A 19,642-nucleotide genomic window follows, 5' to 3' on the forward strand; every position below is an offset into this window, starting at 1 on the left:
TAATCCGACAACGGATACAGGTTAGGGGTATTACATTATGAGCCTTAGTTCACTAGAATTTTAATTCTTTAAAAGTTTACAAAAATATTGATTTTAAAATTGTACCAAAATAGAATTGTATTATCTAGTTAAATTGGTGGTACAACCGATTTAATTAGTGACATATAATTGAAAAAAATATTATTTATGATTATGTTTTTTTATTTTTCAATAATAAAATTTTGAATTTTTTATTATGTCCTGATTTTTTCTTTTTAATATTTTAATTATCAATAATTTAATTTAATTTTTTTAAAATGGTTGAATCAAAAGCTGAAGATTGAGTTTATTAATTTTCCAATTTAATTCTTACAACATTGGACGTTAGCTTAATTACTACACTTAATTAATAGGTCAATGTAACTGACAAATCCATCTAGTAAATGATGAGATCAAATTGATTCTTCTTCTACTAAAAGAATTAATTTAGGTTTTATATTATTAAAAAGAATTGAATGAAATTAAATTAAATTTCAATAGATTTAACGTTTAGTGTCATATTTTGAAAGCTTATAATTATAGAAAAAATATTTTATGTAGAATTGATCTATAAATTTAAAAATTATTTTATATCATTTTTTAAATAGTGAGTGTCAACTCTGATTAAATTTGATTTTTTAAATAATTTTAATAATATAAAATTTAAATTAATTAAATTTAAATTTTTAAATTTTTGAATCATATAAAAATTAAATTGATTAAATTTGACTTTTTTAATCTTTTTAATGATATAAAAATTAAATCCATCCATTTAATCAATCCCTTAACTTTCACCTTAATTAAATCTAACCGGCGCACTGAGGAAAGATACGTACTTCAATTGTTGGATAAGACGACAAACCGCCCAAAAGAAAACATAAGTCAAGTTCATGTCAGCACGCATCTCAACAGCAAGCACGTTTGGTTTTGCGGGGAGAGTCGTTCCGAAATCCTATTGGCCAGAGCACGTGCTATCACATCAAAACGCCACGTGTACCTAACGGCCTCAGCATTCCCTTAACCATCCTGAAGGTTTTAAATTCCACCCCCCCCCCCCGGGAACCTATTTAATTTCCAACCGTAATAAATCACCCTTCCCCAACTCTACTTCTTGCTCCCTGTTTCTTCATACAAACCCACATTTCGCTTCAAAGATCAAGATTCGCAACTCAAGAAAACAAAATCTTTAGCGGTGTTTCAGTTCTTACGAATATGAAAATTCGACCGCCATTACCATTTGCTTTTCTGTTAACGTTATTGGTTTTACACGCGGAAGCCAAATCCATTGATCCTTACAAGGTTAGTAGCTTTGCCCCCTTCTCTATTTTTTATTTTTCACATGTTATGTGATCTACCAGTCGTCTTTTCAAAATGAAGATTAGAAACATTTAGATATGGAGACTGAATTGTTGTAGAGATTTAGCAAAAATTTATTATGTCCGTTAGAAATCATATAGGAGATTACAATCTTGAGTCGAAAGCTTTAGTGATTCGTTGAGGACATCAAGGATAAAAGCTTTGAGCTCTCGATGAGAGTGACAAGAATAAGTAGCAACTTCACAGATTTGGGAATTGCAGTTTGATTTTTTTGGGGCCAAAAAGTTTCTAAAGAATTTACTTGATGCTTAGGTACTAGGCGTGGAGAAAAGCGCGAGCCAACGAGAGGTTCAGAAAGCTTTTCACAAGTATGTTTTTTCTCTGAATATATCATCTGTTTATAAGTTTTTTGAATTACATTCCTCGGTGGACTAGGTTATGAACTAATCCTTCACTCGTTCTTAATATGGTCATGATTTCGTAATACACATTATTTGAATGGTAGCCCTAATCAAATTGCACTGCACAATAAAGATCCACAAGTTCCATATTAGGTTCCCTATAAATCTGGAATGAATCAAATATATTTATATTTTTTTTCTGTTGAATAAGAAATGCTGAACTTGTGATATTAACTATTCACTTTCCTTATTCTTTCTTTCGAATCATATTTCTTTTGTCAGCTTGAAATGTTAATCATTACCGTTCTTGTTATGGTGTTTTTTGAGAATCTTGTAAGTTAATAATACATGCATGCTTATATATGCATATGCATATATATATACATATGCCTAGAGAATCATGTAACGGTCTACTTGTTTTGCTTGAATTGTACTTAATAGGCTCTCCCTTAAATACCACCCTGACAAGAATAAAAGTAAAGGAGCACAAGAGAAGTTTGCTGAGATCAACAACGGTATTTCCAGCTTCTTACATACTGTTCTTCTTTGTTTCGTATACATATTCTTTAATTCATTCTCTTTTTCTCCCTTGGATTATGAAATAAGGTCTTTGTCTGCTAAATGATCTGATTCATCCTTGTTTGATCAGCGTACGACATTTTATCAGACGAGGAAAAGAGAAAAAACTATGATATGTATGGGGATGAAAAAGGTGGGCCTGGACAAAGTGGGTTTACATCTGGACCAGGTGGATGGCAGCATATGGGTGGGGACGGAAGTTCCCAAACTTCCTCATTTTCCTTTGGCGGCCCTGGTGGATCACGCTTCTTTGGTGGATCAAGTTTCTTTGGCTTTGATTATAATGATATTTTCTCTAGCTTCTTTGGGGGTGGTATGAACCATCAGGGTCCATTTGGCGGTTTCAGTGGTTCAAGCAGGTCTCAGTCTCAATCTAGGAGTTCACGTAAGAGCATCAGAGCAATAAGTTCTGATGTCTTCAAAAAAGAAATATCTGACAAAGGGATAACTTGGCTTTTATTATCTTATACACCAGCGTTGCAGCAGGGGAAACAGCATTATGAATCTATCATAGACGAGGTGGCCGGTTTATTGCAAGGAGCTATAAAGGTGCAGTTGCAGTTCTAAATATTTTTATAACTTGTATTTGCTAATCAGCACTTCTAATATCTGGCTGGTCTCTTGCAACAGGTTGGGAGAATAAATTGTGAAACCGAGTATTCTTTATGTAAGGATCTTGGTATGCATCCAGGGAGAGCTCTAAGGTTGTTTGTTTATTCATACAAAAGAAATGAGAAGGGTTCTCTGGAAGAATACAAGGGTGATTTGGTCGCTAAGAATGTCAAAACATTTTGCCAAGATCATTTACCAAGGTTTTCACGAAGGGTTAGCTTATATCATTTTGACTTGTCTTCTAGTAATTTAGAAAAATACCCAAGGGTGATACTCCTTTCTACCAAAAAGGACACACCTGTTATCTGGCGTGCTCTCAGTGGCTTGTATCATAAAAGATTCTCTTTCTATGATGCAGAGGTATGCTATAAATTTCTATTTTACGCGTTGAACCTTATGATTAAATGTTTCATTGATTTTATATTCAATTCAGGCTCTTTCTCTATTCATGTAGGTTCATGATGTTTCTGAACCAGGAGCAAAGCAGTTAGGTGTTGATGCACTTCCGGCTATAATAGGATGGCTGCCCAATGGAGAGAAGCACATTCTAAAATCTGGTATTTCTGTAAAGGATTTGAAGTCTGCAATCAAAGATCTCAGCCTGTTGCTTGATAGTTTTGAAAAGAAGAATAAAAAGGTAGCTTCATCTCAGGCTAGCAAGAATCAGACATATTCTGCACAGAGAAAGTTACCATTATTGACAGCATCGAACTCTGACGCTCTTTGTGGGGATAAAACTCCGGTCTGCATCATAGGTGCATTCCGATCATGCAGAGCTAGGGAGAAGCTGGAGTCCCTTTTATCTAAGGTGAAGATTTTGTCTCTTAAAAGAATGTATTTTGATTATGATTTTATATATGGTGAATCATGTAGATACCACCATTCTATTAACTATTATATAAGAATCCATTTTTTGTTTCAATTGTTGCATGCTATGTACTTTCAGGTTTCACAGAAATCATTAACAAGGAGACCGAATGTGGCCTCGGATTCTAGGGATTCAGTATCCTACATCGTCTTAGATGCTACCAAGCAACCATTATTTTTATGTGCATTCGATAAATCTGGATATAAATCATCAGATAACATCCTGGTGGCCTTCAAACGACGGAAAGGGAAGTTTGCAGCATTTTCAGGTGACATGACCGTGGAAGAGGTAGAGAAATTCATAAGCTCTGTTCTTAATGGAGACATACAATTTACAAAGACAAGACAGAAACCTGTTCTCAAGTGATTCAGACATATAATGGGTTTATGAAGACAGGCTCTGGTTTTTGAACATCAAGGTCATTGAACTCATAAACTTCTGAACAACAGAAACAATACAAATACCTTGGATTCAGACTACATGGCATCATGGTTCGTATCTGTTTTATGAGTCAAGGAACATGGGCATCATCAAAGTGGCATTTACAAAAAGCAGTGTTTGTACTCGGACTGGAAAATCAGGGATACCATGGGACATTCTTTTATGATTAGTTCGACAGCAAGTGCAACAGCTTAAAATTGATACGATTGTTTGGTCTACTTCCCAGAATTTCTGATAGAGTGGCTCATTGGGAAGAGGTTAATTCCTAGCTTAGAATGGAATTATTTTGTGAGAAAGATTGAATAAACTCAAGTTATAGACATAGCACATTTATATCAATACATATACGTGGACGTATCATCGATACCATTAACATCCGTCCAATAATGCCAAACCAAATCTAATGAGATCAGCAACATTTAATATGAATGAGCAAGGAATATTTTCCCCATCCTTACCCGTTCTTCATAGCTTTACAGAGGGGCGGCATTGCCAGATCTTAACATTTGATCTTGTAGTGGCGGGAAAATAATTAAAAAATATAAAAAGAAATAATGTGGGTTCAAATTATTTACCCAAATGATAGGTTTGCTGCAACAACAAAAAATGGCTTTATCAAGGTACAAATCGGAATGGGGGTGTTGGTGGGCCTTAAACACTGTGTAGATTCGGTCTGATTGACATTCTAACCCATATTAAATGTGCAGACCGAGGCCCAATTGCACACCATTAAAATCCGGTTTTTTTACCCCAAATCACTTCACCTAATCCTAATAAATTCTCTAAGCCCCAAACTCAAACATTTCCGTCACCAAGAAAAAAAAAACCTTCTCCACCCACAATTTCGAAGATTCCAAAAAAATTTCCCAAAATATATCCAAATTTCGAAAATTACCCCCACAAAATCATCAAAATTTCAGAAAATGCCCATAAAAATCTTGGACAATTTTCAAATTTAGCTAAGCTCCGTCACTTTAATTTAAATTTATTAGTTTGTTAAATAAATAATGTCAAGCAATATTTTATTTTTAAATTAAATAATAAATATTTGTTTCGCATGTTTTAGCGTTATTATGGAGAAAATTAGTAGTAAATATGTAAATTGTAGTTATATTCTATTATGTTATCTTGATTTTATAATTGATTGAATTAGTTCATGGTTTATGGTTTTTTTTATACTTTAAGCAGTTTTCTGAAAAATGTTGAATATATTCGTAATTATTATAATGAATTGGATATTAATAATATTTTTTATGAGTGATATTTAATTGTTTATTTGTAATTAGTTTGTTCACTTACATGTAATTAGTTAATTTTATTAGTAATATTTTAATTTGAATAAAAATATAATATATTTGTGGTGAAATTTGTTTAAAAGAAATATTTTATTATATGTTTGTAATCTTTGACATGAAGTTCAGATTTAGATAAATTCTAAACTTAAACATCTAACCCTAATATTGTACAACATCTTAGCCCTTTACCTTCTTCACCTTTATTGGTATAGAATCTATAAAATATTCTGGTAATTAGTTAAGGATTAAATTCTTTATCTAAGGAAATTCTAGAGTTTTACGAATGAGTTTGCAAATATTATTGCTCGTAACAAGCTAGACAAATCTTTCTGCACCTTCCGAGTGATACTTGTAACAAAATATTTAAAATATTCTTCTTATAATGCCTAGTTACAAATGTTAGAAAATATGAACATCATATGTATAATAAGGGTAATTACATATTATTATTTAGTATCATGATAGGTTAGCCCAAATTAAAAGTGATCTAATTTGATTAAAATTTTATTGGGATTTAATTATTAAGTTAATATTTGGCCGAATTTCAACGGCACCTGTGGTGATAAATGTGTGACAATTATAAGGTATTTTATATAAGCAATAAGTTAGTCTAGAGATTAATTCATTATTTGACATAATTTATTGACAATGTTTGAATTCTACAACAAGAGTACCACTTACTGTTAATATTACTGTCCAAAGACTTGATATTAATATTATGTTTGGTATCTTGAGATGGGATTAGCCATTATCTTGAATTTATTGTTTACTTATGAATATTAATTTAAGCTTTTTTTTTGTTCTATAATAAGCTAATTCATCTTTTGCTGCCACAATATCTACTAATATAAATTCTATACCCATGCTTAATGGGACTAATTTTAAAGAATGGAAAAGACACTTGCTTATAGTGCTTGGCAGTATGGACATAGACCTTGCACTAAAGGAAAAACAACTTGCATCTCTCATTGCGGAAAGCACCCTTGATGTTAAGAGGGATTTTAAGAGGTGGGATCGTTCAAATCACATGAGTCTAATGATCATGAAACACAGCATTCCAAAAGCCTTTAGGGGCACAGAATCTGAAGAGATTACTCAGGCCAAGGGTTTCCTTGATGAAATCTAAAAACGTTTTGCTAGAAACGATAAGGTTGAGATGACTTCTTTGATAACATCACTTATGACTTCTTAGACGGAATTTAGTTTTTGTTTCTTCGTTGGAAAAATTTGGATATTATTGTTTATTCAGAAACAATCAATTTAATTTGTCTTTAAATTCAAATATTATTGGAACTGGTTATTTAAATACTTATGACAATCTTTATTTGCTAGAAACAGTTGCATCTTATAATGAAACATTGCATGTGGAATCACGTAGTATTAAACGCAAATTAAATAAGGAAAATTTAGCATCATTATAACATAGGCGCTTAGGTCATATCTCAAAAGTTAGAGTTGAACAGATGGTATTTTAGAGTTCCTTGACTTCACAGACTTTGATGTCTATGTCGATTGCATTAAGGGAAAACAGACCAAAACCCAGAGATTAGGTGCTAACAGATCTTCAGATGTTCTAGAATTAATTCATGCAGATATTTGAGGGTCATTCTCTACGGCATCCTGGAATGGTCAACAATATTTCATAACATTCATAGAGGATTACTCACGTTATGGGTACCTATATCTCATTCATAAGAAATCTCAGTCTTTGGACATGTTCAAAGCTTATAAAGCTGAAGTTGAGAATCAACTTAACAAAAGGATTAAAAACGTCAGATCTGATCCTGGTGGTGAGTACTACGGTAGATATGATAGTTCAGGTGAACAATGTCCAGGACCATTTGCGAAATTCCTAGAGAAATGCGGTATTGTCCCACAGTACACCATGCTAAGATCACTTAGTATGAATGGTGTAGCTGAAAGACGAAACAAAACTCTTAAGGATATGGTAAGGAGTATGATTGTTCATTCTACCTTACCTGAGTCTCTCTGGGGAGAAGCATTAAAGACAACAGCTTACATTCTGAATAGAGTACCCAATAAAGCAGTTGCAAAAACACCTTATGAGCTTTGTATAGGTTAAAATCCTAGTCTAAAGCACTTTCACATTTGGGAATGTCCAGTTGAGGCAAGGTCTTATAGGCCATATGAAAAGAAATTGAACTCTAAAACAGTAAGCAACTATTTTATTGGTTATTCTGAGCGATCCAGGGGACATAAATTTTATGATCTCATAATAAGGAATATTTTTGAGACAGGAACTGCAACATTTTTTGAGGATATTGAGTTTGGAGGAAGAAATAAGGTTAGAGACATTGCTTTTGAGGAGGAATTGAATTCTAACTCAATTCCTACTATCACTTTTGACAATATTCAAGTTCTTATACTTATCATTGATCAAAACCTGAATCTAGAACCTCTACAAGACAATGTTAAGCAACTCCCTATTCAAAATGAGGTAATTGTTCGAGAAGAACAAACTCAACAACCTCAAGAACAAGTGTCATTAAGGAGGTCCACAAGAGAGAAGAGAAATGCTATTCCAGATGATTATATTGTATTTCTCCAAGAACATGAGGATGATAATGGAATGATGGAAGATGATCCAATCAACTTTCATCAAGCCATAAAAAGTTCTAATTCTCAAAATGGATTGATGCCATGAAAGATAAGTATAAATCTATGCAAGATAATAAAGTTTGGGAACTTGTCCCATTACCTGAAAGTGCAAAACCAATTGGTTGTAAATGGATATTTAAAACCAAGAGAGATGCAAATGGTAAGGTGGAGAGGTATATGGCGCGTCTTGTAGCTAAAGGATATACTCAAAAAGAAGGTATTGATTTTACAGAGACTTTCTCTCCAGTTTCATCGAAAGACTCCTTTAGGATAATCATGGTACTTGTTGCTCATTTTGATCTTGAGTTACATCAAATGGATGTTAAGATTGTGTTTTTTAATGGCGATATTGAAGAAACAATTTATATGGTGCAACAAGAAAATTTTAAGTCGGAAGACTCAAAGAATATGGTTTGTAAATTGACAAAATCTATCTATGGACTCAAACAAGCTTCCCTTCAATGATACAACAAGTTTTATCAAATAATTGTTTCGTTCGGTTTTGAGATGAATATTGTTGATGATTGTGTGTATCACAATTTTAATGGGAGAAAGTACATATTTCTGGTCCTATATGTTGATGACATTTTGCTTACCGTTAATGATATAGGCTTATTGCACAAAACCAATAGATTTTTATCTAAGTATTTTAAGATGAAATATCTTGGGGACGCCTCTTTTGTTTTAGAAATTTAGATACATCGAGATCGAACTCGAGGTATTCTTGGATTATCACAAAAGAGCTATATCGATAAAGTACTCAAAAGGTTTGGCATACAGAATTGTAGACCAGGTGACACCCCTGTCGCTAAATGAGACAAATTTAGTCTTACTCAATGCCCTAAAAGTAACCTTGAAATTCAAGAAATGTAAAAGATTCCTTATGCATCAGCTGCTAGGAGTTTAATGTATGCTCAAGTTTGTACGCGTCTGGATATTACGTATATTGTTGGGATGTTAGGCATATATTTAAGCAACCCTGGTATAGACCATTTGATACAACCAAAAGGGTTATGAGATATTTTCATAGAACAAAAGATTACATGCTTACTTATAAGATATCAGATCTTTTGGAGGTCATAGGGTATTTTGATTCTAATTTCGCTAGATGCCAAGATAGTAGGAAATCTACATCAAGTTATATTTACCTGTTAGCTGGATGATGTGGTCGTTGAGAACACCAAAAATATCCTATCCCTATAAAATAATAAAAATAATAAAAATAATAGTATAAGGGAAGTAGGGTCAAATCCTCAGTGACCAGATTTGCACAATTGCTTGTTCCTCAAAATCTTGGACAAAATCGTGCCCAAGAAAACCTGCATACCTGGAAAAAAATTGAAAAATCAGAATTAAAAGTTTTGATTGAAATTCCAAAAATTAAAATTAAAATAATAGAAATAAATAAAATTGAGGAAAAAAGTTCTTATAGAGAGATTCCAACCTTCGGTTGCCTTGATCCGCATTGGGTTCAATCCTCAACTTTTAGGTGATCCTTCTCAAACAAAAAAAGTCAGTTATAGTGGAAGAGGATCCTACAACCACCAGCTCCAAGATTTTATACTTACGATTTAACAGAACCTGACTCTAGCCAATAATCTGGGGATCATCTTATGCTAGATCATCACTTCTCAATGGCGAATACCACGCCACTTTGTCTCTTGGGCTCGCCAACCTCTGACACAGTAAGCTAACGAACCGACTGTGCAACCTTTCCAAAATATACAAAGCGGTCGTTCCTTGCACATGTTGAAAAGATCATTTTTTAAGGGACTTGGACGAAAGCGTCAGCCCCGAAATACGGAGAAACAATGAATACTCGTTTGAGAAAGCTAAGCATGGATTCTAAGCCTCATAAACCTTTTTGGAGATTTTCGACAACCTTTGGCTAAATGAGTTTAGTGGCTCATGATTTTTGGGGAAAAGGAAATAAGTGTAATGGAAATAGAATTTTTATTGAAAAATATGGAAAGAACAAAAGGCTAAACTTTATGGGATAGAGAGTGTTTACAGAAAAAATGAGTGAAATTTGTGTCACTCCATCCCCTATTTATATTTATAGTACTAGGAAACCTAATATATTCCTAATTAAATTCTAAAAGATAAATACATATAATTAAAGATAATTAAAGATAAATGTAGATAAAAGTTAAAATTAAATCTAAATAATAATTCTTAATAATTATCCTAATATAATTGAAATTCAAATAGAGTCTTGTGCTATAAAATCTCTTCTTTTTGTATTTTTGTTCTCAAAATCTTCCACACTGCATTTTCGGCACCACTTCTCTCATATTTTGCATGCTGGCCCAATTTAACTTTAATTTCACGCTTTTAGCCCCCAAATTTCATTTTACCTCCAATTTAGTCCCTATAAGATAAAAAACCATAAATAGCTCAAATTAATAGGATCATACTCAAAATAAACATATAATTAATAAATAAAAATATGTCATCCTAGAGTATTATCAAATTCCCCCTACTTAGCCCATGCTTGCCCTCAAATATGGTTCCTAACCACTGTGAAATTTAGATCTTGCCATGAAAGAAATACTACTCCAAAGTTTTATAACAAGTAGGTATAATGCATGTGAAAAATAAAGAGAACCTTAACTTGCTTTAAGTAAAACTGAAAAAGTATTCCAATTAATGCACACAAAAATCAAAATCGACTTTTAATTTTACGCTTTTAGCCCCCAAATTTCATTTTGCCTCCAATTTAGTCCCTATAAGATAAAAAACCATAAATAGCTCAAATTAATAGGATCATACTCAAAATAAACATATAATTAATAAATAAAAATATGTCATCCTAGAGTATTATCAAATTTCCCCTACTTAGCCCATGCTTGCCCTCAAATATGGTTCCTAACCACTGTGAAATTTAGATCTTGCCATGAAAGAAATACTACTCCAAAGTTTTATAACAAGTAGGTATAATGCATGTGAAAAATAAAGAGAACCTTAACTTGCTTTAAGTAAAACTGAAAAAGTATTCCAATTAATGCACACAAAAATCAAAATCGACTTGGATTGTTTCATGAAAATTAGGTAATTTACTAAACTTACCAAGAAACCTTATTCGTTTCCACCTTTAGTCCTTAAATTCAATTTTATTGTGAATACATCACTTTTTTTTCTTTTTCTAATTTTTTCTTTTTTTTCTTTTTATCATTATTGTTATTATTGCTTAAGAATATATTGAATCTTTTGACGCGAAGAGAGATAACAGCCAAGCACCCCACCCCGATTACTCAACCCAACATACTCCTAATTTACTATATTTTTCTTAAGAACGTATCGAACCTTTTGACGCGAAGAAAAATGACAGCCAAGCACCCTACCCCAATTACTCAGCCCAACGTATTCCTAAAAAAAATTATTTAATTTCGGTCAGTGGAGTTATCTAACACGTCACACAACCTTTTGACGAGAAATAGGATGACAACCCAAGCACCCTACCCCGGTTACTCAGTCAGTCACATTTTAAACTGTACTCATAACCACGAAAGCATCACAATTTATTATAATGAAATAGAATTTTAATTTGGAGGACGAAGGAAAACAATCAAGTGTAAAAAATAAGTTTCGGCAACTACCAACAGTCATGAATAAAAATTCAGCATGCAATTTTCATTAAGTGTTCTCTTTACATTTAGACTTAATCAATTTTACTATAAGTAAAATAGGGTTAACTTTATCAATCATGATTATTCAGCCTAAAAGAAATAAAACAGTGGAGATGAAATTAAACAGGTAAAATCATAACTAACTCAATAGACAAGAATCATGCATGTAGGTCAAACAATAGGCAAGTCGTGGTTAAATTCTTGGCAATGAAAAGAGGTAGAATATTCTTTAAAAAAAATATGGGCAGTAACGAGCACAAAGCAGCAGCAACAACAGCATATGAAATGACAGAAAAATGTGGAATGCCTCCCCTTACTTAAAACACATTGTCCTTGATGTGGAATATAATAAAGAAATAAATAGGTGGAAGGAGAAGAGTTTAAAAAAACTCCCCATGTAGTTAATGTCGTTGGCGCAAAACGGCAATAAGATTAGCCATCTGCTGGACGAGGGAGGCGATTTGTTTAGTGGAGATGAAGAAGATGGCACGATCGACGTGTGCGATAGAGAAGAAGGAGGGGGAGGAACCGTCGGTCAAGTCAATGTTTTGGGGTACCGAGAAACGACGCCGACATAAGTTGATGGTGAAGGATGGCTCGACGGCAGCTCACTTCGGGTTCTCACTATGGTGTTGGAGAAATCAGCGGTGGAGGAGAGTAGAAAGAGGGTGCGGCAGCTTGTGGGGGTGTTTTAATTTTTGGGTGAAAAAGAATGGGATAAATTTTAAGGTTTGGTTGTGTATAGGAGGGTTGTTTGGCTGAAGGGTGTGTGATTAGCTACAGGCTTTGGGTAGTCTTAGGGCAGGAAACTACTATTCCTGGCTGGAATAGGGATAGGATAAAGGTTGTTTTCATACAAATTTTTTTATTTTTCTCCTTTTCCTCTCTATTTTCGCTTCGGTTTACCTAGACAGAAGAAGAGAAATGTATCAATATCTGAAAATAAAGTAATAAATAATAATATAATATAATATAATATAATATAATATAATATAATATAATATAATAATATAATATAATATAATATAATATAATAAATAATAAAATAAAAATAAAGAAAAATAAAAATTGGGTTGCCTCCCAATAAACGCTTGTTTAACGTCACTAGCTTGACACATCAACTAGTATTGGAGGCTGTTCCAACTTAATTCTTTCGTTCGTATGGGCTTAGAAATTCTCCTTTTTTACCACATCTACCATATTTGGGTTCAATCGTCCTTGTGCCTCTTTCTTTAATTTCATATTTTCCTCTAAGAAAATCTTATGTATGCCTGTCAGGGGGTTAATCCCTTTTAAGTCGACAATGGTCTCATCATTCTCCAACAATACGTGCTTGAGATGCTCAGGAAGTGGTTTTAATTTCAGATCTAGTGCCTGCACAATAGAAGGTAGAAGTTTAGTATCCATAAGAGCCAATAATTCATTAACAGATTCAAAATCATCAAACATCATTTTAGATTTATCTCCATAAGATGACTCAAAAGTTTCTTCTACTAATGAGTCAATTATGTCGACACGGTTTACATCCAAGATTTCATTTGGGTAACTAATAGTGTTGTAAACATTAAACTTCACGATCTCCCTGTTAAATTCCATCGTAAGAGTTTTACTATGCACGTCAATCTTACTGCTAGCGGTACTAAGGAAAAGTCAGCCCAACAAGATGTCTGAAGACCTAGAAGCTTTATCTTCTTCCATTTTTATCACATAAAAGTCCGCAGGAAAGATAAGTCCGTTGACTTTCACTGATACGTCTTCAAGGACTCCTTCGGGATGCACAATAGACTTTTCTGCTAATTGAATGATAACACCTGTTTTCGTCAAAAAACCTGCATTAAGTGATTCATAAATAGGAAAAAAGGTATGACATTTATAGAGGCCTCTAAATCACACATAACCTTCTTAATTCCAAATGGCCTATTTTGCATGGTATTACAAACATGCCCCTATCTTTGCATTTCGCTGGCATTTTCTATTGTAACACTACAGATACATTCTCACCAACACTTACCTTTTCATTACCTATTAATTTTCGTTTGATGGTGCAGAGCTCTTTGAGGAATTTGGCATAACGCAGAATTTGTTTGATGGCATCCAACAATGGTATGTTGATCTCGACATTTCTGAATGTCTCGAGGATCTTCTTATCTTCTTTACCTTTTCGACATTGGTTCAATCGTCCTGGAAATGGAGGTTTCACTCGGACCTATTCATCATTTCCAGGGTTTTCTTGGGCAGAATCTTGGCCAAGATTTCTGCCAAGAATTGGTTCCAGCATTTTTCCACTTCGCAACGTTACTACATTTGCGTGTTGTCTTGGATTAGGTTCCGTTTGTGATGGCAGCTTCCCTTATGAGTTCATTTTCTCAATTGATGTAGTCAACTCTCTTATAGACGCCTCAGTTTTCTGTTGAAAATATTTTGTTTCCTTCTGGAAATTAAGAGATTGACGTAGTATTTACTGTTGGAAATCAACAGTTTGCGATTGTATCTTCTGTTGGAAACCAAGCACATTAGCTGTTAATTTATTGACCATGATTTCTAGAGAGATATCTGAATCTTGCATTTGTTGTGGAACTCAATTTTGGTATGGTTGGTAATACTGCAGGTTTGCCCCATAACTCAAGTTGAGACGGGTCTCTCCATCCTAGGTTGTAGGTATTAGCGTAGGGGTCATATCGCCTTTGTGGTGGCCCTAGAAAGTTCCCTACAGCATCCAAATAGGTCATAGTATCATCATACAAACTAGGACATGCATCAGTTGTATGCTCAGGGGTAGCACATATTTCGAATAGTCGGGCCGGTCTTACTTTTTCTGTAAAAAGTGAATTTACAATATTAGTAAGTCTATCAACTTTATCTTCTAGGGTTGAATTACTTAGCTGGTGAACCCTTCTAGGGGGTTCAGGATTGGCTCAAAATTGCTGAGTATTTATAGCCATCATGGATATCAAGTCCCTTGCTTGTTGAGGAGTCATGTTAACTAATACTCCTCCACTGGCGGTGTCTACCATGTTCATCTCTATGGGTTTCAAGCCTTCATAAAAATATTGGAGATAAGATTGTTCTGTTATACCGTGTTGCAGGCAGCTCGCACACAACTTCTTAAATCGCTCCCAATAGTCATAAAGAGACTCTGCTTCTTTTTGCCTTATTTCAACGATCTCTCTTCTTAACTCAACTGCACGTGATGTTGGAAAAAACCTGTTGAGAAACAAACGAGAAATTTCAACCCAAGTTGTAATAAATCTAGGAGGTAAATAAAATAGTCATTCCCTAGCTGAATCTGCTAGGGAAAAAGGGAAAGCACACAATTTAATTTGATCCTCAGTTACCTCCTGAGGTTTCATACTAAGACAAACCATATGAAACTCTTTCAGATGTTTGTGGGGATTTTCATTTTGCAACCCACGAAAAGTTGCCAGTAGCTGGATTAAACTTGACTTCAGTTCAAAATCAGTATCTATAGTAGGATACATGATGCACAATGGTGGTTGCTCTGCCGAAGCTTCGACCAGTTGCCGAATTGTTTAAGCCATTGGTTGATTTGCTAAATTCGGGTTTTTGTTAACCCTAGCGTTAAGCATTTCCTCTGGTGAGTCGACTTCTATTTTTTTGCTTTCGAATGTTCGAATAGGGTTTTCGTTAACCCTATACTCAACTTCGTCGTCGACTTCGATTTCTGGCGGTGGATTATTTTGAGTTCCAACCACCGCTGACTGCTTTTTTTGTAACTTTGTTTCCTTGCGATTAGCCTTTGCAGTCTTCTCTAATTCTGAATCAAACGCAAGAGTACCTGGAGCAGATCTGGTAATATGAAACAAAAAAAAAGATCAGTATGTTACCAGTCCCCGGCAACAATGCCTAAATTTGATGCGGTCGTTGAGAGCATCAAAAATATTCTATCCCTATAAAATAATAAAAATAATAAAAATAATAGTATAAGGGAAGTAGGGTCAAATCCTCAGGAACTGGATTTGCACAATTGCTTATTACTCGAAATCCTGGACAAAATCGTGCCCAAGAAAACCTGCGTACCTAAAAAAATAAAAATTAAAAACAAAATTAAAAGTTTTGATCTGGAAAAAAAAATAAAAACAGAACTAAAAGTTTTGATTGAAATTTCAAAAATTAAAATTAAAATAATAGAAATAAATAGAATTGAGGAAAAAAATTCTTATGGAGATATGGAGATATTCCAGCCTTCGGTTGCCTTGATCCACCTTGGGTTCAATCCTCGGCTTTTAGGTTATCCTTCTCAAACAATAAAAGCCAGTTATAATGGAAGAAGACGCCTACGATCACCAGCTCTAAGATTTTATACTTACGATTTAGCAGAACCTGACTCTAGCCAACAATCGTTTTTTTGGGGATTATCTTATGCTAGATCATCACTTCTCAATGGTGAATACCACGCCACTTTGTCTCTTGGGCTCGCCAACCTCTGACGCATTAAGCTAACGAACTGACTGTGCAACATTTCCAAAATATACAAAGCGGTTGTTCCTTGCACACGTTGAAAAGATCACTTTTTAAGGACATGGACAGAAGCGTCAGCCCTGAAATGCAGAGAAACAATGAATACTCGTTTGAGAAAGCTAAACGCCGATTCTAAGCCTCATGAACCCTTTTGGGGATTTTCGACAACCTTTGGCTAAATAAGTTTAGTGGCTCATGATTTTTGCGAAAAGGAAATCAGTATAATGGAAATGGAATTTTTATTGAAAATATGGAAAGAACAAAAGGCTAAACTTTATGGGGGAGAGAGTGTTTACAGAAAAGATGAGTGAAATTTGTGTCACTCTATCCCCTATTTATATTTATAGTACTAGGAAACCTAGTATATTCCTAATTAAATTCTAAAAGATAAATACATATAATTAAAGATAATTAAAGATAAATGTAGATAAAAGCTAAAATTAAATCTAAATAATAATTCTTAATAATTATCCTAATATAATTGAAATTCAAATAGAGTCTTGTACTATAAAATCTCTTCTTTTGCATTTTTGTTCCCAAAATCTTCCACACTTTGCATTTCCGACACCACTTCTCTCCTACTTAGAATGCTGGCCCAATTTAACTTTAAATTCACGCTTTTAGCCCCAAATTTCATTTTACCTCTAATTTAGTCCCTATAAGATAAAAAACCATAAATAGTTCAAATTAGTAGGATCATACTCAAAATAAACATATAATTAATACATAAAAATATGTCATCCTAGAGTATTATCACTGGAGGAGCTATATCTTGGAAAAGTGTCAAACAGACACTTGTAGCTTCGTCCACTATGGCAGCAGAGTTTGTAGCATGCTATGAGGCATCAAACCATGGAATATGGTTGCGGAACTTTGTCACAGGACTGCGCATTTTGGAGAATGTAGAAAGACCACTCAAATTATTTTGTGACAATAAGTCAGTAGTGCTGTATTCCAATAACAACAGGAGTTCATCTAAGTTAAAACATATTGACATAAAGTTCCTAGTTGTAAAAGAAAGAGTGCAAGATAGTCAAATATCCATAGAGCACATTGGGACAAACTCCATGATAGTGGATCCGCTCACAAAAAGTTTACCACCCAAGGTCTTTTATGAGCACACTCCTCATATGGGTGTTATATTGTTTGAGGATATCATAATTTAGTGGGAGTTTATATTTTATTTGTTTTATGTTTGTTTTCAGACATTAATGTATTTAGTTATTTTCTAATAAAAAATAAAGTATTCAATTTATTTATTATGTTTATTATTTTGGTACTGACCTCACTTAAGTTTAAAGAGGACCAGTTGGAAATAGACATGTTTAGATCATATTGCATGTAATTTCCATGGTACACATCCATACTTGATCTATGTCATTTGGTTGTGTTAATATATGTGATCATGGATGGATTTAGTTACGATATATGTAACGAAAGTCGTCTTGATTCTGTGTTAACATAATTAATGGACAAGATTGTTCGGAATACCTTTTGGATATGATAGTAAAATTTTGAGCTCATAAGATTATATAATGACATGTAATTATAGAGTAGTTAGTATATATATGTGGTCCAAGTGGGAGATTGTTGGAAAATATGGACATCACATATATAATAAGGGTAATTACATCATATTATTTACTATCATGATAGGTTAGCCCAAATTAAAAGTGATCTAATTTGATTAAAATTTTATTGGGCTTTAATTATTAAATAAAGTATGAGTCAAATATGTGTAGATACTCTAGTAATTGAATTCTAATCAAATTTTGATTAATGATGGGCTAATTAGAACTTGATTAGAACTAATATGTCAATGTTATAAATATCAATGTTATAGTCCTCAAATTATACACAAGATATCTTTTCTAATATATTCTCTGAATTTCTTGTATGCTAATTTGGAAGATCAAATCCCCAAGATCCGGTAAAACTTCAAGAAATTCATAAATTCAGGTACACTTCTGCATCTAATTTTGTTCTTAGATTTGTTCTTAATTTATTCTTAATGATTTAATATTATAGATTTTAATTTATTAAATTTTATTTTAAATTTATTTTACAAGTAACTTTATGCTCCACATATATAAATGTTTCTCTTAAAATATTATATTTCTGTATTTCTAGCCTACGATCAGGGTAACACATAAAAATAGGTTTCTGCATTAACCCACTTACAACAACGATGTGTCCAACAACGCATGTTAACTGCATCTCAAGATTAGCCCTTGTTTCGCTTTACGCTTGAGTCCTAATAGGAGTTCCAGATCAATAAGTGGGGACCATTTTCACCGATCCAATTATACCAACAATGCCACTAAATTGATAATTTCCTAACCCTAACATATATTTTAATCATCATATTTATCAATAATAAACGTTCACCTATAAATGTTAAAAAAAATTAAAAATTAGTCAAGTTGCTTACAATGATTTGTTGAGAAACATGGATGATTATTTAAAATAATGTAAATAATTTAATTTTATTACAAAATATTTTAATATTATTTTATTAGTCTCAATCACATTTCTCTACACTAACATTCAAAACATATATAAGTTTAAAATATTTTATTTATTTAAAATTCATAATAAATATTAATTATTTATAAAGATGAAAATGAAAAGAAATTAAAATTTTTACGTGGTTTCGGAATTGCAATTGATCAAAATTTATTTTTGTAGTGTTTGTTGTATTATTTTGGTGATTTAGGGTGGGTTAGAAAAAAATAAGGATTTTAGGGTTTTTTGTTGTCCTCTGATTTCTTTTGTGTTGCAATATTTTTTTGAGGATTTTTAAGAGTTTATATAGTGAGAACTGAATAATTGGATTTTTACCCAAGCTCATGTTTAGGTTTTTGAAGATGTTTGGGCAAACATTTTACCCTAAACCTATGCCTATCACCTTATACTACAGTTGAAAGGACGGATGCAATGATCAAGACCTAAGTCAGCATCTTATTTGTTAATCTAGACTCCAATTGAAAAATGTAGCAACTTAAGTATTAGTCTTTACATTTATCCTTTCAACTATAGCAAAAATATCATTTAGATAAATAATTTTGATTTCACTAATAGATTATTTTTCATATTATTTTAGTATTTTTTCCTGGAGTAGTCCATTAATATTATGTTTTAACATATACTACTTTTATGAGCATAAAAACTTTCAAATGAATATAAAAAGAAAACAAGAAAACAAATATAGGTAATAAATAATTGGTGAGCAAAAATAATATAAATGATATTATGAGTGAAAAGCTTTTATGTAATAATTACCCTTACTAAAAATTTATATAAAAATTAGTTTTGGTTGAAAAGATAAAATTGAAGAAATGAAATTTATTGCATCATTGGTTAATGATATCATTTAAAATTCTT

General features: G+C 32.9%; 1 protein-coding gene across 2 annotated transcripts; it reads left to right on the forward strand.

Annotated features, from left to right (window-relative positions):
- The first annotated feature begins 1,076 nt into the window (after window positions 1-1,076).
- LOC107914533 (dnaJ protein ERDJ3A) lies at window positions 1,077-4,609 on the forward strand. Of its 2 annotated transcripts, XM_041111419.1 has the most exons (8): window positions 1,077-1,317; window positions 1,648-1,703; window positions 2,178-2,251; window positions 2,386-2,700; window positions 2,791-2,864; window positions 2,946-3,287; window positions 3,382-3,735; window positions 3,874-4,609. In XM_041111419.1, the coding sequence occupies exons 1-8, from the start codon at window positions 1,231-1,233 to the stop codon at window positions 4,159-4,161; spliced, it is 1,590 nt and encodes a 529-aa protein (XP_040967353.1). In that variant the 5' UTR covers window positions 1,077-1,230; the 3' UTR covers window positions 4,162-4,609. The 2 variants fall into 2 exon arrangements, with proteins under 2 accessions (XP_040967353.1, XP_040967352.1); XM_041111418.1 differs by having other exon boundaries at window positions 2,386-2,864.
- The last annotated feature ends 15,033 nt before the right edge of the window (window positions 4,610-19,642 follow it).

This window comes from Gossypium hirsutum, chromosome A04, assembly GCF_007990345.1.
Source record: "Gossypium hirsutum isolate 1008001.06 chromosome A04, Gossypium_hirsutum_v2.1, whole genome shotgun sequence".
NCBI lineage: Eukaryota > Viridiplantae > Streptophyta > Magnoliopsida > Malvales > Malvaceae > Gossypium > Gossypium hirsutum.

What these genes read in the sequence shown, in the direction of transcription:
- LOC107914533 (XM_041111418.1), top strand. Translation starts at nt 1,231, where the DNA reads ATGAAAATTCGACCGCCATTACCATTTGCTTTTCTGTTAACGTTATTG. An exon ending in AATCCATTGATCCTTACAAG is followed by an intron (nt 1,318 to 1,647) that starts GTTAGTAGCTTT and finishes CTTGATGCTTAG; the next exon opens with GTACTAGGCGTGGAGAAAAG. An exon ending in GTTCAGAAAGCTTTTCACAA is followed by an intron (nt 1,704 to 2,177) that starts GTATGTTTTTTC and finishes TGTACTTAATAG; the next exon opens with GCTCTCCCTTAAATACCACC.